Source organism: Haematobia irritans, chromosome 4 (assembly GCF_050003625.1).
Source record: "Haematobia irritans isolate KBUSLIRL chromosome 4, ASM5000362v1, whole genome shotgun sequence".
NCBI lineage: Eukaryota > Metazoa > Arthropoda > Insecta > Diptera > Muscidae > Haematobia > Haematobia irritans.
Window position 1 is genome coordinate 132,871,808 of NC_134400.1, and position 27,017 is coordinate 132,898,824.

The window sequence follows — 27,017 nt, forward strand, 5'->3', positions numbered from 1 at the left end:
GTAATAAATATTTACTGCTGCGATTATTTATGACACTGTACCACTTTGAATTTCATGTTTTTTGATAAATTAGTCACAATAAGTTGCTATTGTGAATCACTTTATCAAAATACAATCCTGCAACATCGGCGCGACTTGCACTGATGAGTTGTTCTGGATAGAACACCAGTGCAACGATGTTCTGGATAGCCCATACAAATGTTGCATCCAGTGCTAAAAGCCCTATGGTTTATATGATGATAAAAATGGCAATTTTAACGGCTAAAGGTAAGTACTATGTTCGCTTTTCGCGTTGAAATTTTCGCGGTTACTTTATTAAAACAGTTCAATATAAAGCAGATAAATTAACTAAATTGATGTGCAATTTCTTGTTCCTCTAGATTTCGGCTAGACTTTACAGAATTATGTCTGTTTTCATTTATAATTTTGATTATTTCAGGAAAAGTAATCGCGAAAATAAAGTGATTTTCAACTCGAAAACCGAACATAGTACACACCTTAAACTGGAACTTAATACCCACCTTAAGATGTAAATCATTAAGAGATGTCTACTATGTTCCCTGGGGTTCCTTCTGCGTTAAGTTTTGTACAGTTTTTCCGAGAAAATAGGAATTCTTACTTTACAGTTTTAATTTTGGAAACACGCCCGCAGTAGCGGCCAATTCAAAATGTTTCCCTCTTTTAACTTCTTTATTTGTCAATTTTTTATTTTTTTATCTCTTTTTGTTCGTGTTTTTGTCTAAACGAAAAATTTTAGAGTCACAAATTATTATACATTATTGGTCCCCCGAACACAGCTATTTACACATATGATTACTACGAATACAATTTTAAAGAGGAATTGGAGAAAATGTTGCAAAGAAACCTTCCAACAAGCAAAATAGATAACGAACGTGTGTGAACCGTGCACTTTTATCTATTCAAGAACAAGAGGCAATTTGGACATCTTGTTATAATTACAAAGTCTTTGGTCTGAACGCCCTGTTAATTTTATTAACAATGTTACCATATTTTCTCCCCATTGTTGTTGGGTATTTTTTCTTAACGAGTTCGGGTAGCATTATTGCCACATCCGAATACTCAACGTACAGCGTTGTGAAAACAATCGATCGGCTCCATAGTCTAATCATACCAGTTTTGTTCTAGTTTAACAATTTTTTTTACAATTGTAACAAAAGAAGCGTGAAAGCTATTATTAAGTAAGTGTAAATGTGAAAACCTAATTCCCGTCTACAAGATGTGCGTGTGTGCTAAAATTTCTTAATGGGAATTAGATTTATGACGAAAGCCAAACAAAAATGATGTGATGATTTCATTTTGCCTTGGTGAACAACATCCAGCCACAATCTCATCGTTGGTGACAAACTTGAAATGAAAGAAAAAAAAAAAACACATTTCAGTTGTTGTCTTCCGTTATTTGATGTTGTGGTAGATCTAACGAAAAACAATTGACACAAAGGAAGAAGTAAAAAAAAAGTAAAAATTAACACATAAACAAGATATGTAATTAAATTCAACATATCGAAAGAAAAAACACAAACAATTTTCGTGGAAAACTTTAGACAGGGAAAGCAACAACTAACCATTCAATTGATTTTTCCCACAAGTCAACATAGCCAAGAAAAAAAGTGATAAATTTACATTTCTTTTGTTTTCATCAACAGACACACAGACGACGACAACACTAAAGTTTATACAGGGGAAAAGGAAAAATAAAATACTCATCTAATCAAAACGAGATAAATATCTTAAAGCATTTTTCTGTTAGTGTTGAGAAAATTTTGGACTTTTAAAGATAAACGTTGCCATTCCTTTGGTATCTGAAGAATATCACGTGGAATACATATATCAACAGATAATTGAGAAACGACACTTTTGCTCTCTGAACTCTTGCCCCCAGAGTTTTTCTTAATTCCTTCTTGGAACGATTTGATCGATCCACCACCCACCAATACCACCGACATATACAGCAAAACTGCTGCAGCTGCTGTGCAATGATGGAATCTCCTCCCTTATTTAATAGTGTTGAAGATGAATGTCGCTATTGGAAGGAACGAGCCAAGCTCTACCACAAAGAGTAAGCCGGACACGTTTATGTATTGATCGTGTATTAATTTGTCATATGTATTATACAGGTGGACAGATGTTAAGCAAGAGTATGACGAATATGTGGAGCAATCTAGAGAAATGGAAGCCGAAATGGATGCTACACTGGATCAAAAAACCGCCACAATTAAAGATCTCAGGTTTAAATTAACCTCACTGGAAAAAGAAAATGAATCACTTAAGGTAAGACAGGTTTTATTAAAAAAGAATTAAGAATGATGAAGGAAAAGAAGGAAGGAAAGCATAAATTCTGGCGGGACCGAATATATTACACACTGCACATCTCTATGTAGATTAACACAATGGTTCAGAAATCTTTCATATTGGCTTAAACGGACAATAAATATTTACTAGGACAACATTTTAACATTGAACTAATTTAAACTCGAAAAAAGGTTAGAGAGATGGTTGCGTTATGTCTGTAGGGAATTTCAACCCGAACAAAGTTCCGTTATGTATGTAAGGAAATATTGTCCTCGGAGAAATAAATTTTCTCGAGGCCCGCAAAATAGTTCTCCGTTCTAATGATCTACACATTTACTGAAATACAATTATGGGAACAAGCGTTCAACAATTCCAAAAGTTTTTCCTTTCGATTCGGATGCTTAATCTGAAACAGGTCCCTAAGATTGTTTCATGAGGTCCTGTCTATCGGGTAGACCTACATAGAACGTGTCCTTTGAAATGAGTATAAGTCGTGCACTAATGTGTAAATTTAAACCGTTAATGGCAAACCCATGTTAAAGTGACCGGTCCCTTTCATACGTACACACCAGGGACTAGACTTGTACCGGTCCTGGAATTGATCCATTTCCCGTGGCCTTGTTATAGACCAGAGAACTGCAAGTGGTGGCTTTTTTTCGTATTGCAATCTTACCCACAAAATGTCTGTGGCAGTGAGTAAGACACCAATTACCATGCGATCTTTTACATTGATACAAATGCGAGAATAAAAACACCACTAATATATAACAATGTTCGTATGCAGTGTCTTGCAATCTTAAACCAATCGACATCGTAACAACGCTTGGTAAACGAGTGTTGCACTTAAGTGTGATTGCATGCAACAACAACAACAATTACCAGCAGTTGGCATTAGCTCAAGAGAATTGAGAGAGTACCAAATAAGAGAATACCAAACTGCTTTGTGTGATTGCTTTACTACGGTGTTTTCGAGAGACCAACACTCATACTAACAAACACCGACAGTCGTCGGCAGTGCTGCCGCTACTACTTCAATCGATGTATTTTGCTTCATTTTCACAAAATTTACTTCGTCACTCCTTCTTCCAAAAATCTGCTTCACTTTTTGTTCTGCTTAAAATTTTTACATTTTTCCCCATATTACCTAATTGTTTTTCCTCTTCCTTTAATTACGATGAACATAGCGGTTTTAATCATTGAATTATTAACCGATGTGGACCAATTTTTGCATAGTTGTTAGAGACCAAGTATATGGTCTCCATGTACCAAATTTCAGCCGGATCGGATGAAATTTGGTTCTCTTAGAGGCTCCGCAAGCCAAATCGGGGGATCAGTTTATATAGGGGCTATATATAAATATGGACCGATGTGGACCAATTTTTGCACGGTTGTTAGAGATCATATGCTAAAACCATGTACCAAATTTCAGCCGGATCGGATGAAATTTTCTCCTCTTAGAGTCCCCGCAAGCCAAATTTGGGGGTCCGTTTATATGGGGGCTATACGTAAAAGTGGACCGATATGGCCCATTTGCAATACCATCCGACCTACATCAATAACAACTACTTTGGCCAAGTTTCAAGTCGATAGCTTCTTTCGTTCGGAAGTTAGAGTGATTTCAACAGACGGACGGACGGACGGACATGCTCAGATGGACTCAGAATTTCACGACGACCCAGAATATATATATACTTTATGGGGTCTTAGAGTAATATTTCGATGTGTTACAAACGGAATGACAAAGTTTATATAACCCCATCCTATGGTGGAGGGTATAATAAAATGAATTCTATTGTTTTGTTTCCCAAAATGTATGCTACTTCAATTTTATTCAATCTACTCCACTTTTTTCCAAAATCTACTTCACTCAATTTTTCACTAGCGGCAGCACTGGTCGTCGGTTGCATTGGATATTGGTGGTTGTATTTTTTTTTTATCTGACAAATAGTCTGTTAGCAATCGATTTTTCATAATGTCCTTTGGCATAGGGCATAGCATCTTTTTCAGGCCTCCTTTGTCGCGACAAGTCCAATTCAGTTTTCTGTCCAAGGTTACCCTTAGGCCAGATGCTCTCTCATACAGTCCTCGTTCTTGTATAGATTATTATACAAAGGCTTTTCGCGACCTTCAACATACCCCCATGTTCCGATTTATTTAATTTTATTTTATTTATTTAACTCATTTTACAACGAAGCAGAAATTGCCATATACGGTTACAGGGATACTCAAAATAAAAAATTACATTAAATTTACTTTAAAAAAAAAAATTATAAAAATAATTAGGACTACATCAAGGACTGCAAAAACTTGACATATAATTACACCTTAATTCTAAGTATATATCTTACTACTATATTTAGACTACGTTACATAAACAATTTGATATATAAATATAAAAATTTAGGAATTGATTACTACTCTCAATTTTCGGAATGGTCCATCGCAAAAATGTATATATCTTACATAGAAGAAATTGGTATAATCTCGTCCTTCAACACAATTTTGATTTGAAATTCTAATTAAAGAAAACTATTTTGTCAAAATTCAAGTGTATATGTTTTAGGGTTCAGAAAATACGGGAAAATGGAAATTTTGCTATTTGTGATTCCGATTATGAGAACATAAGGAATATTCATATTTGGGACGGTTGGTTTAGCGCAAGCATAACTTTGGCCTTGTAAATAACCGGTAGGAGGTTAGTACCACACCTGCTATTTGACACCTTTGTCAATTGAGATTCTCAGTAGGTCGTATACACTGACCCACTAGTGACTATAGTATTCCCCATTTTTCCTGTCCTTACATACAATCATAGGTATAATCATTGCAAAACCTTGTTATATTCAGGTCAATTATTACTTTTGTGCTTATTGAAATTACAGTGGGACAAAATGATATAGAATTTTTCGATTAATTTAGTAAAATAAAATATAACCCTCCATTCAAAATATATTTTCTTTTTCGTTGTATATAGCTCAAACTCGAATCGCATAATGTAGATTTTACCAATGTTGAAAAACAATTGGAAAATGTGAAATTAGAACGAGACTCGATGAAAGAATACCTGCGTCAATTGGAACAGAAAAACGATGATCTCGAACGGGCACATCGCATTCTCAATGAAAGCATTGCCGACTTTGAACGCATGTTGGACAAAGCATACGAAAAGAACGCTCTACTTGAAATGGAAGTCGATGAAAAAGAAGTGTTACAAGAAAAATTACAAAGGCTTATGGATGAGACAAGAGGTATGTAAACACTGGGCTAGTAACATTTCAAATATCCTATGTAATATGTCAATTTGTGTTTAGATCTTAAACAGGAGCTTAATGTGAAAACACGTTACACCAGCCCAAATGGTACACAACAAAATGGTCTTAGTTCGGGATCGGAAGTTACCACTCCAAATGGTATTAATGGTGATATAATGTCGCATGCTGAGACGGCGACAGCTACAACAGCCATCTTGAATAACACTAATTCAACCAATTCAACAGCAAACATAAATGATTATCAGCTGCAGCAGCGTTCATTAAAAAGTAAGATTTGTCGTTCATTGAAAAAAACAAAAGGTGTTTTAAAACTATCTAAGAAATATCGAATTCATGATTGAAGTCTTTTTCTAGTAAAAAAATCCGGTATAATTTATCCATTTAAAGGGACCTGCACAACAACAACAAACAAAATAGTTTATGTATTATATACATGATGTGATATTCGAATAATGTTTTTTTTTGTTATGGAACGTTTTCAGAAAACTTTAGGATATATTTATTTTTTTGTCGTTTATAATCTCAACACTGCCATTATTTTTTATATGTAAAGAATTTATTATGTTCTTACATTGTTTTATATGTTTGATAATTTATTTTAAGTGATCTCATAATCATAGTATTTAATGTATTTTTCAAATGCAATGTTTTTAGTTCATGATGAATAAGTAATGTTAATTAATTGTAAAATCTCATGTCCGTCTGTCTGTTTACGTGTCGTGTTTGCGAAGTCTCTTATATGGTCCTCATACTTAAAACCCATTTTACAAGATGGAATACTCAAATTTGGCACTATTTTTCATTCTAATCAATATAAAAATTTGTTCTAAGAAGATTGTGAAATGTGAATTGTATGACCATTCAAAGTTTTAAATATTTCAACATCATAGAAAACTAGGTTATTTCAGTCCATTGTAAATCAAGTTTTAGAAGGTCAAATTATCTAAAATTTTACTTTTCAGGATTTTTATTTTTTCAGACGATTTTTTCACAGAGTATATTTTTTATGCAAAAGAAAATTTTCAATTTTCATTTTTTTTTTCAAAGAAATAAAATTATTTTGGGCTTTGTTTTCTCGATATTAAAAAAAACCATAATAGTTTATTTTTTAGCGTATGACATAGACAGGTTTATTTTTATAATAGATTTTTCATAGAAAAAAAAATCTCACAAAGAAATAATATTTAAATATAAAAGTTGTTACAGACTTGTTTAATTTTTTGAGAGAAAAAAAGTTTACAAAATAATGCTTATTATACAAATTCTATTTTTATAAAAAATTTTACATAAAACCTAATTTTTTGTAGCATGAATGAATAATAGAACGAAGACTATTTTGGGTTTTTTGTTTTGTGAAGAAATTTTGTTTTTTTTTATAGAAAAGTTATTCATAGAAAATTTTCTTTTGATAAAAAATACTAGAATATAGTTTTATAGAGTAGTTATTGTTAAATTTTGATTTAGAAAATTTAGCATGTTTCAGGGGAGACAATTTTTCACATTCTAATTATTCATTGAAAAGAAGTTTTTTTTTTGTTTCTATGTAGAACAACAGATTTTTTTCATAAAAACCCTATTTTTTCAAAAACGTTTTTGGTAGAAATACTAATTTTTTCATATCCTTCATATATATTTTTTGGACTTAAGATCGATTGATTTCATAATAAACTTTCCCAGTATCATAAGACTGATGTGAAGGCGAACATTAGGATCATATAAATTTATGTTACAAAGCAAATTCTCAAGGAGTGCCTAATTGTGAAAACTTCTAGTTAGTTAGTTATCCAGAAAAATATTAGAAAAGAGATAGGGAATTTAGAGTAATTGAATTATTTTCCTATGTTTAAAAATTTATCAAAGTTGGCATGACCGACTTTTTTTGTATAAATGTATTATATAAAGTTATTTGTAAATTTAGTTTATTTTTCATGTGTGTATAGTATATGTATGATATAAACAATTATTTGTTCATCACCATTCCTATTTCAATAGGTATTGGATTTCAACACAATGTAATATATGGCCAATCTACATATTGCAGTTGTATTTTTTTATAGGTTAACTAAAAATATTTTTGTATTTTATATTTCAAACAAATATGTATCCGATTTTATTGGTTTTGTATATAAATTTATAAATGTTCACAAAAAATAAGTTAAACACTCAATAAATTCATTAAAGATTTTTTCAAATTTATTATTGTTTGTCACATTAATCAAAATCGTACTTTGTAATAGTTTTAAATATTTTGTGTTGTTGTGTGTGTCCCTTGATAATGTAACATAATACTATTTATCATTTTGACGAGCTAGCTTTTTTCTTGCTTAGATTTTTTTTTGTGTTTCCGTCATATAGCTTTATAATTTTGAAACAAAAACAAATTTGATTGGTAATTATGTGTGTTTTTTTTTTTTTTTGGTTATACTTTTTCTTTTGTTTAGGAAAACCATTTACCGATCCGGATAATTTACTTAATGGCAATGCAGCAATGACCGCTTCTTCACGTACAACGGCATTAAATATTGTTGCCGATATGCTCAGAAAAATCAATGTAAGTAGCGAAATAAAGTTTGTTGTTTGTTGTTTTTTGTGGCTTTTGAATTTTAGTTTATTGTTTTTGTTTATAATTTTCAAAATGGTGGATTGTAATCTTAATTGTTCTATATTTATTTTAATAGCATTTCATATAACTTTGTTTATAATCGTCATTCATAAAATTTGTATGCATGTGTTATATCTTCATGTGTGTTGATGTTTATAATTTTGTTTGTGCTAACAGTAAAATAAGATTTCCTTGGCAATAAATATAATAAAACCGTTTCGCAAACTCCCCAACAAAAGCTTTGTCATGTTGTTGCCTAATAAATTACCAAGAAAAAATTTTTTGCTTATTTTGGAAATACACATTTATGGTGAAAAAAAAAAACATATTAAAGAAGAGTGATTAAAAGTGGAATTATCAAGAATTTTTACGAAGCAACCTAGACATTCATTTTATTTGGGTTGTGGTTGTTAAATATCACAAAGAAAAAAATCCCTTGCGATTATACATCCTAATAAAAAGTTGCGATTATACATCCTAAAAAAATTTACTGTATTGAAATTTTGCGAAACAGATTTTGCTATACATTTTCTATAAAAAAATTTACAGGTATGAGATCAATCGGCAAAATTTTTTTGGTCATTACGTATTATTGTAGTATTTGGAAGACTAACGGTACGTTCACACTGGGCAAATATTTGACAGAAATTAAAAAAGAACTCGTCGCCACGGACAAACCACTTTTAGCTTTTATTGGATATAAAGGGTGGTTAAAATTTCAAGGGCCGATGTTGATTTTGAATAAAACACAAACTATTTAGGAAATTATTGTAATTTTATTTTATTATGATATATTGGTATTACTCAATTATGTATGGAACAAAATATCGGCCAAATGGGCGCCGCGACCTCGGTGGCACACCTTCATCCGATGGTCCAAATCGATGACGCTGAGGCATAATGGAGTTTCTATGCCGTTAATGTGCCGAATTATCTCATCTTTTAGCTCTTGAATTGTTGCTGGCTTATCGACTTACACCTTTTCTTTCAAATAACCCCAAAGAAAAAAGTCCAACGGTGTCAAATCACATGATCTTAGCGGCCAATTGACATCGCCATTACGTGAGATAACACGGCCATTGAATTTGTTGCGCAAAATAGCCATTGTTTCGTTAGCTGTGTGGCAAGTGGCACCGTCCTGCTGAAACCACATATCGTCCACATCCATATCTTCCAATTCGGGCCATAAAAAGTTCGTTATCATCTCACGATAGCGAACACCATTCATAGTAACTGCCTGACCGGCCTCATTTTGGAAAAAATACGGCCCGATGATGCCGCCAGCCCATAAACCGCACCAAACAGTCACTCTTTGTGGGTGCATTGGTTTTTCGACAATCACTCTTGGATTCTCATTCGCCCAAATGCGGCAATTCTGTTTATTGACGAATCCACTGAGGTGAAAATGTGCCTCATCACTGAAGATGATTTTCTTCGAAAATTGATCATCCACTGTTGCCATTTCTTGGAACCATTTAACTCGTTGTTGGATTGTGTATCTCTCCATGGTTCAAATTGAGTAAGTCTGAAATAGAGAAATGTCAAATAAAATTCGGAAAAAACTTGGCGTTTAGGTGTGGTTCATATTCAACATCGGCCCTTACAATTTAACACCACGATAGGAGTTGTTGTTGTTGTAACAGTTTATTGTGATTTCATACATTTTATGTTAGACGCTTTTGTACTTCAGCTTGTAGCCAGACCGAGGAACTCTGCGACTAAGGTGGGGTGTGCCCAGACCCAGCAAAAAAATTTGGAAGTTCTTCTAAAAGCATAACTTTAAAACCACTTCCAAGAATGTTCTCCCAAAGATGTTCTTTAACAGGTTGGCTGACAAGTCCCCGGTCTAACAAAGAAAAACCCATTTTTTTGTCAAAATTCGTTTTTACTATTCAACATAGTTCCCTTCAAGAGAGATACAACGATTATAACGACCTTCCAATTTTTTGATACCATTTTGGTAGTACTCCTTCGGTTTTGCCTCAAAATAGGCCTCAGTTTCGGCGATCACCTCTTCATTGCAGCCAAATTTTTTCCCTGCGAGCATCCTTTTGAGGTCTGAGAACAAGAAAAAGTCGCTGGTGGCCAGATATGGAGAATACGGTGGGTGGGGAAGCAATTCGAAGCCCGATTCATCAATTTTTGCCATCGTTCTCAATGACTTGTGGCACGGTGCGTTGTCTTGGTGGAACAACACTTTTTTTCTTCTTCATATGGGGCCGTTTTGCCGCGATTTCGACCTTCAAGCTCTCCAATAACGCCATATAATAGTCACTGTTGATGGTTTTTCCCTTCTCAAGATAATCGATAAAAATTATTCCATGCGCATCCCAAACAACAGAGGTCATTACTTTGCCAGCGGACTTTTGAGTCTTTCCCCGCTTCGGAGACGGTTCACCGGTCGCTGTCCACTCAGCCGACTGTCGATTGGACTCAGGAGTGTAGTGATGGAGCCATTGTCACATATCGACGGAAAAACTCGGGTGTATTACGAGTTAACAGCTGCAAACACCGCTCAGAATCATCAACACGTTGTTGTTTTTGGTCAAATGTGAGCTCGCGCGGCACCCATTTTGCACAGAGCTTCCGCATATCCAAATATTGATGAATGATATGACCAATACGTTCCTTTGATATCTTTAAGGCCTCTGCTATCTCGATCAACTTCATTTTACGGTCATTCAAAATCATTTTGTGTGTTTTTTTTTTGATGTTTTCGTCGGTAACCACCTCTTTCGGGCGTCCACTGCGTTCACCGTCCTCCGTGCTCATTTCACCCCGCTTGAATTTTGCATACCAATCAATTATTATTGATTTCCCTGGGGCAGAGTCCGGAAACTCATTATCAAGCCAAGTTTTTGCTTCCACCGTATTTTTTCCCTTCAGAAAACAGTATTTTATCAAAACACTAAATTCCGTTTTTTCCATTTTTTCACAATAACAAATGTTGCTTCACAAAAGACGCTCTATCTCACAAACTAATTGACTTACAGACGTCAAATTTTTACACGAATCATTTGAAGGTTGGCACTATATAAAAATAATATGCATTTAATACTAGCGACGCCATCTATGTGTCAGACCGGGGACTTATCAGCCAACCTGTTATTTTAACTGCACAAGAAGTTCATTTGAGTCAATTTTTTATAACACGATTTTTTGATATTTTTAATGGGAAATTTAAAATTTTTTGTTTCAAATAAGTTAAAAACAGATTAAGAATTAATAAAATGATACAAATTATTTCAATTATGCCGAAAAAAATATTAAATCCATTCTAGAAAACTTGCGAGTTTTTGAAAATATTTGATACCAAACGTTCCAGACAAGCGTTAGAATGCATTAAAAATCATAAAAAAATTTAATATTTATTTATTTGTTAAAATATCACATATTTTCTTATTTCACATCCAAAACACTGAATTCGCATCACACCTTAAGAAGTGATGCAAATTCAGTGCAACGGCTACTGAAATGGTGTACATCCGTCATATGACAAGCCGTAACACATCGAAATATTGCTCTAAGACCTCATAAAGTATATGTATTCTGGGTTGTGGTGAAATTCTGAGTCGATCTGAGCATGTCCGTCCGTCCGTATGTTGAAATCACGCTAACTTCCGAACGAAACAAGCTATCCACTTGAAACTTGGCACAAGTAGTTGTTATTGATGTAGGTCGGACGGTATTGCAAATGGGCTATATCGGCCCCCATATAAATGGACAATTTTGGCTTGGGAACCTCTAAGAGAAGCAAATTTCATCCGATCCGGCTGAAATTTGGTACATGGTGTTACTATATGGTCTCTAACAACCATGCAAAAATGTGGACCAATTTTTGCATGGTCATTGGAGACCATATTCTAACACCATGTACCAAATTTCAACCGGATCTTTGCTTCTCTTAGAGGCTCCGCAAGCCAAAAATGGGGATTGGTTTATATGGGGGCTATATATAATTATGGATCGATATAAATAGACATGCTTGATGCTAAATTTTGTATGATTCTTAAACGGTATATTTTGTAATTTCGTACCAAATTGCAAACCGATTGGATGATATTTGCTCTTCCAGTTGGCTGCAGGTTCGATTCTCCGTAATTTTTTTTAATGTTAAAATACATATATTTTTCAAAATTATTGGTGTAGGTCGGATGGCATTGCAACTGGTCCATATCGAACCACTTTATGGGGACTACATATAAAAGTGGTTCGATATGGACCAGTTGTAATGTTATATCTATTCCCTGTGCAAAATTTCACGTAAATCGGATTACAACTTTGACCTCTGTGGTCATATGAGTGAAAATCGGGGAAAATATATATATGGGAGCTATATATAAATCTGAACCGATATCAACCAAATTTGGCATGCATAGCTACAATATTAATTCTATTCCCTGTGCAAAATTTGAAGTAAATTAGGGCAAAACTCTGTCTTCTGAGGCCATATAAGTCCATATCGCGCGAAAGGTATATATGGGAGCTCTATCTAATTCTGAACCGATTTCAACCAAATATGCCATACATAGCTACAATATTAATGCTACTCCCTGTGCAAAATTTAAAGCAAATTCGGACAAAACTCTGGGTTCTGGTTAGAGGTGTGCACGTGAGTAATATTTTACTCACGCACACTCACGACGAAGAAATCTTATTCACGCACACTCACGCACGATATTTTTTGGTAGGACTCACGCTCACGAAAAGAAAATTTGTACTCACGCACACTCACGCACACTCACGCACGAAAATCTTTTAAATGTCGTGACTCACGAAAAATATCGTGACTCACGAAAAATGTCTTGACTCACGAATAATTTTATGAGTAATTTACCTATAGAACCTGACTGAAAATATGAGTATGATTAAAATCGTAAGCGGGTTTATTTTCGTGAGCGTGTTTTTCCGAAATTCGTTACTCACGCACACTCACGAGGATACTATTTTAGTGACTCACTCTCACGGACGACATTTGTTTGGTTAATCACGCTCAAGCACACTCACGCCGTTACCATCAGCGTGACTCACGCGTGAGTCACGAAAATTTCATGTCCCGTACACACCTCTAGTTCTGGGGTCATATATGTTAAGTGCATATCGGTCGAAAGATATACTATGTGGGAGCTATATCTAAGTCTGAACCGATTTCAACCACATTTGGCACGCTTAGCTACAATATTAATTCTCCTCCTTGTGCAAAATTTAAAGCAAATTAGGGCAAAACATATAAGTCCATATCGGCCGAAAGATATATATGGGAGCTATATCAAAATCTGAACCGATTTCAACAAAATTCGGCACACTTTACGAGACTATCAATTGCACTCTTTGTGCAAAATTTAAAATAAATCAGGCTGAAATTCTGGCTTCTGGAGCCATATTAGTAGATATCGGGCGAAATATAACATATGGCAACTATATCAAAATCTGAACCGATTTCAACAAAATCAATAGGGTTCTATTCTGACCCAAAATACATACTTGTGCCAAATTTGAAGTCGATTGGACTAAAATTGCGACGTAGACTTTGATTACAAAAATGTGTCCACAGACAGGCGGACATCGCTAGATCGACTCAAGAGCCGGCCCTGAGCAATATTGCCAAAGGCACCATATATCTATTTCGTCTCCTTCTGAGTGTTGCAAACATATGCACTAACTTATAATACCCTGTTCCACAGTGTGGCGCAGGGTATAAAAAGGAGTTTTTTTTTTGTCATTTTAGCTACCCAGCAAAAAAAAAGCGTCGCCAAAAACGTATTGAAAACGTTATTTTTGGATCCGGAAGTGGTGCAAAATTGGCGCAGAAGCTTGTCATAGGACGGATGTCCACCATTTCAACAGCCGTTGCACTGTATATGTACCACTTCTTTAGATGTGATTCGAATTCAGTGTTTTGGATGTGAATTAAAAAATTTTGTGGTATTTTGACAAATAATTAATTTTTATAATTTTTGTATGGTTTTATGCAATCTAACGCTTGTCCGAAATCCTTGACCTCAATTTAGAATTTAGAATTCAGAATTTAGAATTTTTTTCGACAAAATTTAAATAATTTATACCATTTTATTAATCCTTACCCCTGTTTTTAACATATTTTAAACAAAAAATGTTAAAATTGCCCTTTAAAAGTATGAAAAAAGCGATTTATAAAAAATTGAATTAAAAGAACTTCCTGAGTAGTTAAAATAAAGAACATCTCTGGAAGGACATTTTTTGGAAGTGCTTTTAAAGTTGTGCCTGTAGAAGTACTTCCCAATTTTTTTGCTAGGTAAACACATAATCGGGCAGCACTCTTTGATAAGAGAAGTCCAATAACGGACTGTCACTATACCTAATTTAACCTAACTACGAAACACTCAAATCAGAGAACGGCTGCGATCTACCGCAACCGACAAGTGTATTTAGTAAACACCAATATTTGCAATCTTAAAACACCTTAAAACACCAATTGCAATTGGTAAAAAAAAATTCAACCACCAATATCTAATGCAACCGACGACTGTTGGTGTTTGTTAGTATGATTGTTGGTCTCTCGAAAACACGTGGTACCATAGTAAAGCAATCACACAAATTGGTTACCCATATCTCAGCAGTTTAATATTCTCTTATTTGGTACTCTCTCAATTCTCTTAAGCTAATGCCAACTGCTGGTTGAGTGCAATCACACTTAAGTGCCACTCTCGTTTTTTGTTTACCGAGCGTTGTTACGATGTCGATTGGTTTAAGATTGCAAGCAGGGCTGCCAATAAAATTTCAAGAATAATCGTCAGTTTTTTTCCGAAAAAATCGTCATAATCGTCACTTCCATTTTAAAAATCGTCAAAAAATCTGCAATGTTAATAATATTAAAACCAAACTAAATTTTTGGTTAAAAACAAAAATATTTATTTCACATAAAGAACAGAAAATTAACACAACTATGCATTTCAACAACAAAATCATAATGAATTCAGTCTCGTATAAAAATAAAAAAAAAAAAAACATTTTTATGCAATGCTATGCTATGCAATTCCAAAAATAATATAAAAAATATTTTTTTTTTAATATATAGTTTTACTTCAGTAAGTTTTTTATTTAAAAATAAAAATAAAGATCTTTAATATTTACATATGTGTTGCCCGATTTTCCAAAATTTGACAATTTGCACAAGTTTTATTAAAAATAAAATTTTGCAAAATTTTCTTAGAAATACAATTTTGCAAAAATGATCATAGAAATACATTTTTGCAAAAATTTACTATGGAAAATAATTGGAAAAAATATTCTATAGAAATAAATGTTTGCCAGAATATTCTATAGAAATAAAAATGTGCAAAATTTTTCTACAGATATAAAGGCTTGACAAAATTCTCTATAGAAATAAAATGTTGACAAATTTTTTTATAGAAATACAATTTTGACAAAATTTTCTATAGAAATACAATTTTGACAAAATTTTCTATAGAAATAAATATTTGACAAAATTTTCTATAGAAATAAAATTTTGACAAAATTTTCTATAGAAATAAAATTTTGACAAAATTTTCTATAGAAATAAAATTTTGACAAAATTTTCTATAGAAATAAAATTTTGACAAAATTTTCTATAGAAATAAAATGTTGACAACATTTTCTATAGAAATAAAATGTTGACAAATTTTTTTATAGAAATACAATTTTGACAAAATTTTCTATAGAAATACAATTTTGACAAAATTTTCTATAGAAATAAATATTTGACAAAATTTTCTATAGAAATAAAATTTTGACAAAATTTTCTATAGAAATAAAATGTTGACAACATTTTCTATAGAAATAAAATTTTGACAAAATTTTCTATAGAAATAAAATTTTGACAAAATTTTTTATAGAAATAAAATTTTGACAAAATTTTCTGTAGAAATAACATTTTTACAAAATTTTCTATACAAATAAAATTTTGATAAAATTTTCTATTGAAATAAACTTTTAACAACTTTTTCTGTAGAAATAAAATGTTAACAAAATTTTCTATAAATTCCATATAAAACTTTCTATTTTTGATAAAATTTTCTTAAAATTTTGTTGGATTATTTTTGGCAAGAGTGGCAACCGTGATACTAAGACTGTAGATGTAAAATGAGGTATAGCTCCTACATGTATGAAATCTCTAGCAAAAAACTTGCAATTTCTCTATTTGACTATTGTCAAATAAATTCTCTCTTTTGCTGGCTCTAATTGTGTAAACGAACCGCTTCTAGTCCAAATTTTTTAACCGAGCTAATATCGTCATATTTGGGGCAAAAATCGGAAATCGGCATTTGCTATTTTTTGAGTAAAAAATCGTCAAAGTGCCGATAAATCGGCAAAATTGGCAGCCCTGATTGCAAGACACTGCATACGAACATTGTTATATACTAGTGGTTTTTTTATTCTCGCATTTTTATCAATGTAAAAGATCGCATGGTAATTGGTGTCTTACTCACTGCCACCGACATTTTGTGGGTAAGATTGCAATACAAAAAAAAAAGCCACCGGTTGCAGTTCTCTGAATCAAATGTATCATATTTGTGGCATAGAGACATTCGTTTTACATGTATTGACATAAACGAAATCAACAAAAATTTTGGAATAAAATAGCTTTTACTTGCGGCTCTTTTTGATGTAACCCGAAATTATTGTTTTGTGTATATGCATACTCATCAAAATAAATGATTAATACTCGTAGTTACTAATTATTCGATTAACCCCCATATATACTCACATATCAAACTACTCTTGAGAACACCTATTCTACTGGTCCTCCGGAAATTGGATTTTCATCAAAACCAACAATCGGTGTAAGAAGATAAACCGGTGGTCCAATGGTATTCATCCACCACTACTCCAAGACCAATTAATATCTATTTTGCGAAGAATCATTTTAATACCTTCAAATATTGTTGACATTTTAATCGACTGCAAAAAGTTTGTCATTCCATTTTGAACATATCGAAATATCGAGTTCTAACGATATAAATTATATGTAGTATATATACTTGATCAGCCTAGAAGGTGTATTTTTAGGCCACCTACGCCCAATCTCGATTTTTTTGCTCCTAAAAAGGCGTATTAATCTAATATTTGTATCTCCAGAGAAATTAATCACATGTGCTTCATATTGGTCTACAATGTCATATAGCACGCATATTGACCGTATATGAATGTTAAATTTAATCCAGATTGTTTGGAATCTAGTATTACTAGCAGCCCAAAAAGAGATATACGATATATGGGTCATATATGGGTCTTTACTATGATATACACTCATACAAATAATTGTGAGATGTTCACCAAATCAGCTTGAAAATCTATATGCAATGTACGTAACTAAGATAGTGCGAAAATATCCATAATTTAAAACAGAACCGATTTCATACATCACAAAAATCGGCACATTGGCCTGCATGTTCATTTAATCCGTTAGGGGGGTATGTCATTTGGGATTATTTTTACATTGCACGGGGTTCTTATTTGTGTCCCCCCAAATACGCTGAGAGCCCAGTTTTAAATTTTTACGGCCATTTTCATGTAGCTCGGTTAGGCTTTAACTGCCAGTTAACAGAAAGTAAATTCCAAACATCTTCTCTCCATTTAACTTTAACTGAAAAAATTTCGGCAGTTAAGTTCCTAACTGGCATATGGAATATGCCCATAATACGGTTTAAAAGTTCGTGTTAGTTAACGGAGCACTAACGGAGCTTCATGAAAATGGGCGTTAATACCACAAATGGTGTGTACTAAATTTGAAGTCTTTTTACCCTTCTTTAATTACTGAAAATTTTCAACAACAAACCCGAATACTGCAAAATACCATACATGGCCGAGAGTATGCCTCGAAAATAGTTATTGTGAAAAGTTATTGGCAAAAACATGTTGTTTTCGAAAAAAAGTGAACATTTATTGCAGTGTAATTGCAGACAAATCAGATAAAAACATCTAAAAACTCTTGTCGTGACAGTTTAAAGTTATTCGCTTTTAGAAAATCTATACTCTGGTCTAAATCCAACTCTATAATCGTTTAATGCAAGAATAATTGGTACCTATATAATTAACAAATAAAACTACTCTACCATATGCAATGTCAAAGGAGTTTTTGTATTTGTTGTATGCCAAAATATCTCATCTTTATTAAAAATTATATTTCAGTTGGATAAAGCACTTCTGTGTCATCAATGTCAGAGATTTCGTTGTATATGTGAGCGAGAGCCAGCTGCTGAAACGGCGGTCAGTGTTAGCTCCACAAACGCATCTATAGACGACACCTCCAAAATCCCTGCCCGATACATTACAGATAATTTGAATAGTAATATAACACCAGCTGCCGAGGACTCAACTGACACCAATAATGTTTTACTGCGACGTTCCGCAAGTCGGAGTAATACTAGTCTGAATTTCGGCACAAATATATTTAAACGCTTTGCTGAGCGTATGAGTGCTAATAATAATTTTTTAGTAACAACATTAAAGGCGTCATTATCAAAGGACGATATTCTAAAGGATTCATAATGGCTAGAGATATTTGTATATCCCATGGGTATACAGAGATTTCCATCAATTCACAAATACATTATAACTATGAAATGTATTGTTTTTTCTGCAAAGGACTGACCCTATCTCAATAACTGATCAAATAATAGTCTTAGAATTACTATTAGTTTATAGGCGTAACATGTTTGTAGATTAGTTTCCGTAAAATTTCTGTTTATTTATGATTTTTTTTAAGTTTATGTAATACTTATATGTAATTTGCTCATATTTGTTTTTAATAAATGTAAATTATTTCTTTTTTATAAATAGAAATTGTTTTATACTTTGTGTATGTGAGTTTTTTGTTTTCGAAAACTTTTTATTTTCATTTACATGTAGTGAACAGGGCTGTGGAGTCGGTGTCTAAAGATTTTGCGTAAAACTTTTGCTCGACTCCTACTCCGGCTAAACTAAATTTTTTGAAACACTGCACATTTTTGTAACTAAACAAGTTTTTACGCAAATTAACAGGTTGGCTGATAAGTCCCCGGTCTAACAAAGAAAAACACATTTTTTTGTCAAAATTCGTTTTTATACCCACCACCATAAAATGGTGACGGGGTATAATAAGTTTGTCATTCCGTTTGTAACACATCGAAATATCGATTTCCGACTATATAAAGTATATATATTCTTGATCAGGGAGAAATTCTAAGACGACATAAGCATGTCCGTCTGTCCGTCTGCCTGTCTGTCTGTTGTAATCACGCTACAGCCTTCAATAATGACGCTATCGTCCCGAAATTTGGCACAGATTCGTTTTTTGTTTGCAGGCAGGTCAAGTTCGAAGCTGGGCTATATCGGTCCAAGTTTTGATATAGTTCCCATATAAACCGACCTCCCGATTTGGGGTCTTGGGCCTATAAAAACCGTAGTTTTTATCAGATTTGCCAGAAATTGGAAATCTAGAGGTATTTTGGGACCATAAAGAGGTGTGTCGAAAATGGTCCGTATCGGTCCATGTTGTAGTATTGGCCCCATATAGACCGATCTCCCGATTTTGCTTCTTAGGCGTCTAGAAACGGTATTTTCTATCCGATTTGTCTGAAATTGAAAATCTAGAGGTATTTTAGGGCCATAAGGAGGTGTGTCGACAATCGTTCGAATCGGTCCATGTTTTGATATAGCCCCCATATAGACCGATCTCCCGATTTTGCTTCTTGGGCGTCTAGAAGCTATATTTACCATCCGATTTGCTTGAAATTGGAAATCTAGAGGTATTGTGGGACTATAAAGAGGTGTGTCGAAAATGGTCCATATCGGTCCATGTTTTGGTATAGCCCCCATATAGACCGATCTCCTGATTTTGCTTCTTACGCGTCTAGAAAAACAGTATTTTCTATCCGATTTGTATGAAATTGAAAATCTAAAGGTATTTTGGGACCATAAAGAGGTGTGTCGAAAATGGTCCGCATCGGTCCATGTTTTGATATAGCCCCCATATAAACCAACCTCCCGATTTGGAGTCTTGGGCCTATAAAAACCGTAGTTTTTATCCAATTTGCCTGAAATTGGAAATATAGAGGTATTTGAGGACCATAAAAAGGTGTGCCGAAAATGGTGCTCATCGGTCCATGTTTTGGTATAGCCCCCATATACACCGATATCCCGATTTTGGTTTTAGGGCTTCTAGAAACTATATTTACCATCCGATTTGCCTGAAATTGGAAATTTGGAGGTATTTGAGGACCATAAAAAGGTGTGCCGAAAATGGTGCTCATCGGTCCATGTTTTGATATACCCCCCATAGAGACTGATTTCCCGATTTTGCTTCTTGGGCTTCTAGAAACTATATTTTCTATCCGATTTTCCTGAAATTGAAAATCTAGAGTTCTTTTGGGACCATAAAAAGGTGTGCCGAAAATGGTGCCCATCGGTCCATTTTTTGGTATAGCCCCCATATAGACCGATCTTCCATTTTGCTTCTTGGGCTTCTAGAAACTATATTTACCATCCGCTTTGCCTGAAATTCTTGAGCTACAATAAACTGTATTTATTACATGATTTGCCTGAAATTCGAAATCTAGAGGTATTTTTAGACCACAAATAAGAGTGCCGAAATTGAGGTATATCGGTCCATTTTTTGGTATAACACCCATATAGACTGATCTCTCGATTTTTACTTCTTGGGCGTCTAGAGACTATTTTCTGGCCGATTTGTTTGAAATTGAAAATCTGGAGGTATTTTAAGATCACAAATATGTGAGTAGCAAATGGTGCCTATCGGTCCCTGTTTTGGTATAGCCCCATATACACCGATCTCCTGGCTTTATTTCTTGGGCTTCTAGAATACGTAGTTTTTATCCGATTTGCTGGAAATTAGTAATCTATAATAAAATTTTAGACAAACGAAATTTCTTTTTCTTATAAAGTGTTTTCGTTTATTCAACGATTGTCTCTAAAATTTGTGTCAAAAGAAAACTTTGCTTGTCTAAAATTACGTTTCTCAAAAAAGAAAACACTTCTTTCAGGGTATAGCAGGCGCACTGATCATGAAAATTGCTTCAAACTGAAAGTAAAAGTTCCAGATTTTACTCATCGTATTTAAATAAATGCGGAAAAATCTATAGATTTAAGATTTTAAATCAAGGCGTAATTTCAACAGTAATTTAAAGTTTGTCTTCGGGAGCTGGCTCGTTTCGGAGAAGATTTGTCATCAAACCCCCTACAATTCTATATATTATCAAGTAACCCACTACGACGAAGAGTTTTCATAGTAAACTATTATACTTGATTCATGGTGGTGGGTATTTAAAATTCGGCCCGGCCGAATTTACTGCTTTATATACTTGTTATTATTCAACATAGTTCCCTTCAAGAGCGATACAACGATTATAACGACCTTCCAATTTTTTGATACCATTTTGGTAGTACTACTTCGGTTTTGCCTCAAAATAGGCCTCAGTTTCGGCGATCACCTCTTCATTGCAGCCAATTTTTTTCCCTGTGAGTATCCTTTTGAGGTCTGAGAACAAGAAAAAGTCGCTGGGGGCCAGATCTGGAGAATACGGTGTGTGGGGAAGCAATTCGAAGCCCAATTCATGAATTTTTGCCATCGTTCTCAATGACTTGTGGCACGGTGCGTTGTCTTGGTGGAACAACACTTTTTTTCTTCTTCATATGGGGCCGTTTTGCCGCGATTTCGACCTTCAAACGCTCCAATAACGCCATATAATAGTCACTGTTGATGGTTTTTCCCTTCTCAAGATAATCGATAAAAATTATTCCATGCGCATCCCAAAAAACAGTGGCCGTTACTTTGCCAGCGGACTTTTGAGTCTTTCCACGCTTCGGAGACGGTTAACCGGTCGCTGTCCACTCAGCCGACTGTCGATTGGACTCGGGAGTGTAGTGATGGAGCCATGTTTCATCCATTGTCACATATCGACGGAAAAACTCGGGTGTATTACGAGTTAACAGCTGCAAACACCGCTCAGAATCTTCAACACGTTGTTGTTTTTGGTCAAATGTGAGCTCGCGCGGCACCCATTTTGCCCAGAGCTTCCGCATATCCAAATATTGATGAATGATATGACCAACACGTTCCTTGATATCTTTAAGGCCTCTGCTATCTTCACAAAAGACGCTCTATTTCACAAACTAATTGACTTACAGACGTTAAATTTTGACACGAATCATTTGAAGGTTGGTACTATATAAAAATAATATGCATTTAATAATAGCGACGCCATCTATGTGTCAGACCGGGGACTTATCAGCCAACCTGTTATTTGCTGCAAAAATGCCCCGCATAATGGCTGGACTCATTATTAACCCTTTCCACCCTAAAGTTCCCTGTGGGCAACTTTTTATGTTTTAAGACTCGCTGACAGCGTTGTTTTTGTTCGTTAAACTGTAACGGTATCGAAAGCTACAAACGTTTTCTTCAAGTTGAATGAATTTGGTTGTCAATTAGCAAATTTTTTTTCATTAATACACAGAAAAAAATGTCACCAAAATATTTCCAATTAAAAAGTTAATTGAAGTTGAAAATTTTTTCAATTAATAAATAATTGATACAATTAACTTTTTAATTATGATAGAAACATTAAGTTAATTAAGTCAATGATAGAAAATTTTAAAATTTTTAAATAAAAAATTAATTGATACAATTAACTTTTTAATCAAATTCGGAAGACTAATTCAGTTAAAAAAACGTGATGAGACTTTTTTTGTTAATTTTTAATTAAAAATGTTTTTCAAACAATCAATTGTTAATCTAAATAAGAACTCTAAATCAATTCAGAAAGTAATTGAAAATAGTTACCTTTTTTAATCAATAAATTAATTGAGTTTTGCAATCAACATCAATTAAATTTTTAATTGAATCAATTAAAAATTTAGTTGAAATTTGCTAATGAAATCAATTAATTTTTTAATCAAGAATTTTTTCTATGCCCATATAAAACAGTGATTGATACTATCATTTTCGTGATTGAAGACATTTCAATTAAAAAATTAATTGGATCAATTAATTTCGTGATTGAATCAGAAAAAAAAATTTGTGTGTACGCACGTGCCGCAAGAAAAAAATATTTACGAATTTAAAAAGAGGTTTTTGTACATGTGACTTTTTTAAAAAAATTCAACTAAAATGTTGAAAGTTTTTATTAAATCTGTTGTAGGACATGTCAAATAAAATATTTCTGGAAGTCAAATCTTAGAATTGCAAAAAAACAACAGATGAGAAATTTTTAAAATTGAAAAGTTGCCTGTGGGCAACTTTGGGCAATTGTTGTAGTAAAATTACATATTTTTGGACATAAGACCTAGAGAAAAAAGGTTTGAACAACAATGATTTTTAACAAATTTTGAACTTCGATTGGGATGTCACAGTGACGAGAAATGCGGCGATGATGTGGAAAACATATCTGCAGTGCAGGGGGGAATTTGGAAGGAATCGTAAAAAGGGAGGAAGCCATAGATATCGACCTTCTTGGCAACATACTAGTGGATTAGCACGAATATTGGCGCTTTATAATACTTTGTTTTTTTTATATCGCCATTTAAATTGACATGGGTTCAAAACAAACAAAAAATCGTGAGTCACGCGTGATACACGCGAAGCCGTGGATGAAATTGAAACGAAATCTCGTGAATGTGCGTGAACGGGATGAACAAAAATGTGTGGCGCGTGAGTAAAACTCAAATTGTGTTCGTGATTGTGAGTGAGTAAAATTTCTCTGAAATCACGCTTCCGATAAAAATTCACTTTCACGATCCAACTCACGCTCAAGATAAAATTCACGTTCACGATAAAATTCATGTTCACGATCAAATTCACACTCACGGTAAAACAGAGGCACAAAAAGTCACAAACACGAACAAATTCACGTTCACGATTAAATTCAAGCTCACCGATTTTAATCACCTTTACTTATTTAATCACGCTTAAGATTTCAATAGAGTGAGTCACGAGAATTACGAGAATTTTATTGAGCCACGAAAATTTTCGTGTTCCGAAAATATTTGTGAATCACGAGATTTGATGTGAAGTACGAAAATTGTCGTGAATCATGCGAAAGCGTGAGGAATAAACTTTTTTCATGTTGGAACGTGCGCGAGTATGACTTTTCATTTCGTGAATTGGCGTGGGCGTGAATTCCTACCCACATGGCGTGCGTGAGTACAAATACTTCTTCGTGAATGTGTTTGAGCGTGATTCCACTCACGCGTGCACCTAGGTATATATTTACCGTAAAATAACAAAAAACTTACAAAAAATCCAATAAAACGTAATACGTCCATCACTACAAAACAAACTATTTTATAGTCACAATTGCCCAAAGTTGCCCACAGGCAACATTCTCTAACGCCTAAACGAATGGGCGTGGCGACCCGAAATTTTGGCTAGACGCTTCTTAAATGTCTTCAACGTGATTTAAAGTAAAGAAAAATATAGCGATACGCGGCGTCGAAAGGGTTAATGTTTCAATTGAGCTTTGAAATATGTGGAAACTCTTATTCTGGCAGTAGGGCTTAGATAAAAACGCCGTTTTATCCATATTTCAATAGAAACATGTCGAAAATAAAAATGCTAAAAATAGCAAAAACGGTCATGACAAAAAGCCAGAAAAAAAGATAAAAGCTAAATGCATTTTTTTCCCGCTAAACGACTTCAAAAAAAGCCAAATCTAGCGGGAAAATAGCTAAATTGACAACGCTGCTCGCAACAAACTTAAATTCGAAGTTTTAGTAATCGCAAAAGTCGCCTTCTCAAAATTGTAAAAAGTCTAAATCGAAAAGACGATTTTTCCAAATTGTACACCGAAAAAAACCGTGCATAAAAATTATTTGTTTGTTGTATTTTTTTATACCCTCCACCATAAACGGAATGACAAAGTTAATATACCCCCATATGTTAACTTTGTCATTCCGTTTGTAAAACATCGAAATATTGGTCTAAGACCCCATAAAGTATATATATTCTGTCCGTCCGTCTGTTGAAATCACGCTAACTTTCGAACGAAACAAGCTATCGATTTGAAACTTGGCACAAGTAGTTGTTATTGATGTAGGTCGGATGGTATTGCAAATGGGCCATATCGGTCCACTTTTACGTATAGCCCCCATATAAACGGACCCCCAAATTTGGTTTGCGATTGCTCTAAGAGAAGCAAATATCATCCGATCCGGCTGAAATTTGGTACATGGTGTTAGTATATGGTCTCTAACAACCATGCAAAAATTGCTTCACATCGGTCCATAATTACATACAGCCCCCATATAAACCGAACCCTCGATTTGGCTTGCGGAGCCTCTAAAAGAAGCAAATACACATAAAAAATACATACACATAAGTTCAATATGAACTAAACAAAATCAAATTTTTGAACGATTTCAAAAAATAATAAGAATGAACTACACAGAAAAAAATATCGCTAAAATCAAAGTTTGAATTGAATTTTAAAAAATATTCAATTAAAAATTTAATTGATTCAAAAATTTTTTAATTGAAACAAAAATCAATCATAAAAATAATTGTATCAATTAACTTTTTAATTGGCTCAATTAATTTTGTTATTGTTGTTATAACAGTTTATTTTGATTTCATCCATTTTATGTTATACGCTTTGGTACTTCAGCTTGGGGCCACATCGAGGAACTTTGCGACTAAGGTGGGGTGTGTCCAGAGTGATCTGGTGGTAAGTCGGGTGGGTTTATCTGGGCAAGAGAAAAGGTGACACGTGTCGTGCAGGGATGTAAAATGCAGTACTATAGTACTTTTTTCAATACTTTTTCACTCTGGTCAGTACCGATATCAGATATATGGAACAATAGTTTTGACAAAATATTTTAATATTTTGCCAAAGTATTTAACAAACTTATTTGCTAATAGTCTTACAACTTTGGCAAAACAGACAAATTCATGCGGGAAGAAAATCTCGATATTGTATCCATAGTCACAAATACGATTTGCTTGAATTTCAATAATGTTTTAGTCGAAAAAGCACGTGATTCTACATTACGCTTTCACACGAACACTATCTAGATAGGAAGTTATCGATCGCGTTCTTAAATAATGCAAAACATTACAGTTACGGTCGAAACTTGAGACAAAAGTAATCTACCAACATTTGGAGAAAAATTTAACAAACATTTTTATTTTGCAAAAATAAAGAAAATTTGTCAAAATTTTATTTCTATAGAAAATTTTGTGCAAATTTTATTTCTATAGAAAATTTTGTGCAAATTTTATTTCTATAGAAAATTTTGTCAAAATTTTATTTCTATAAAAAAATTTGCAAAATTTTATTTCTATAGAAATTTTTGTGCAAATTTTATTTCTATTGAAAAATTTGTCCAAATTGTATTTCCATAGAAAATTTTTGTCAAATTGTATTTCTATAGAAAATTTTGTCAAAATTGTATTTCTATAGAAAATTTTGTCAACATTTTATTTCTATAGAAAATTTTGTCAAAATTTTATTGCTATAGAAAATTTTGTCAACATTTTATTTCTATACGAAATTTTGTCAATAAATTATTTTTATTTATCTACAGAAAATTTATGTAGTACCATAAAGTATAGCTGTGGCAACCGCGATTACAATACTAATTTGTAAGCAAATATAAGGCTAGTTGAAAAAGAAAATATTTAAAATTTAGCAGTTGACAAACAAAATTGTATTTTCCTTAAAATTCAATTTAAGGGAGCTCTTCACAATAATCTTCCAATGGAATTTTTGTTAACATTTAGTGAAAAGTACTTTTTCGCTCAAAAAAGTACATTTTTTGTACTTTCTTAAAAATTGTATTTTCCATCCCTGGTGTCGAGTGGCCCTTGGTTGCAAATTGGA

The 27,017-nt window shown here is 33.4% G+C and overlaps 1 protein-coding gene across 1 annotated transcript; it reads left to right on the top strand.

The window, feature by feature from the left end:
- Nucleotides 1–1,076: 1,076 nt before the first annotated feature.
- nudE (Nuclear distribution protein nudE) lies at nt 1,077–18,990 on the top strand. The gene is made up of 7 exons (XM_075305038.1): nt 1,077–1,199; nt 1,665–2,077; nt 2,136–2,289; nt 5,285–5,558; nt 5,622–5,849; nt 8,024–8,133; nt 18,337–18,990. The coding sequence occupies exons 2-7, from the start codon at nt 1,995–1,997 to the stop codon at nt 18,694–18,696; spliced, it is 1,209 nt and encodes a 402-aa protein (XP_075161153.1). The 5' UTR covers nt 1,077–1,199; nt 1,665–1,994; the 3' UTR covers nt 18,697–18,990.
- Nucleotides 18,991–27,017: the final 8,027 nt, after the last annotated feature.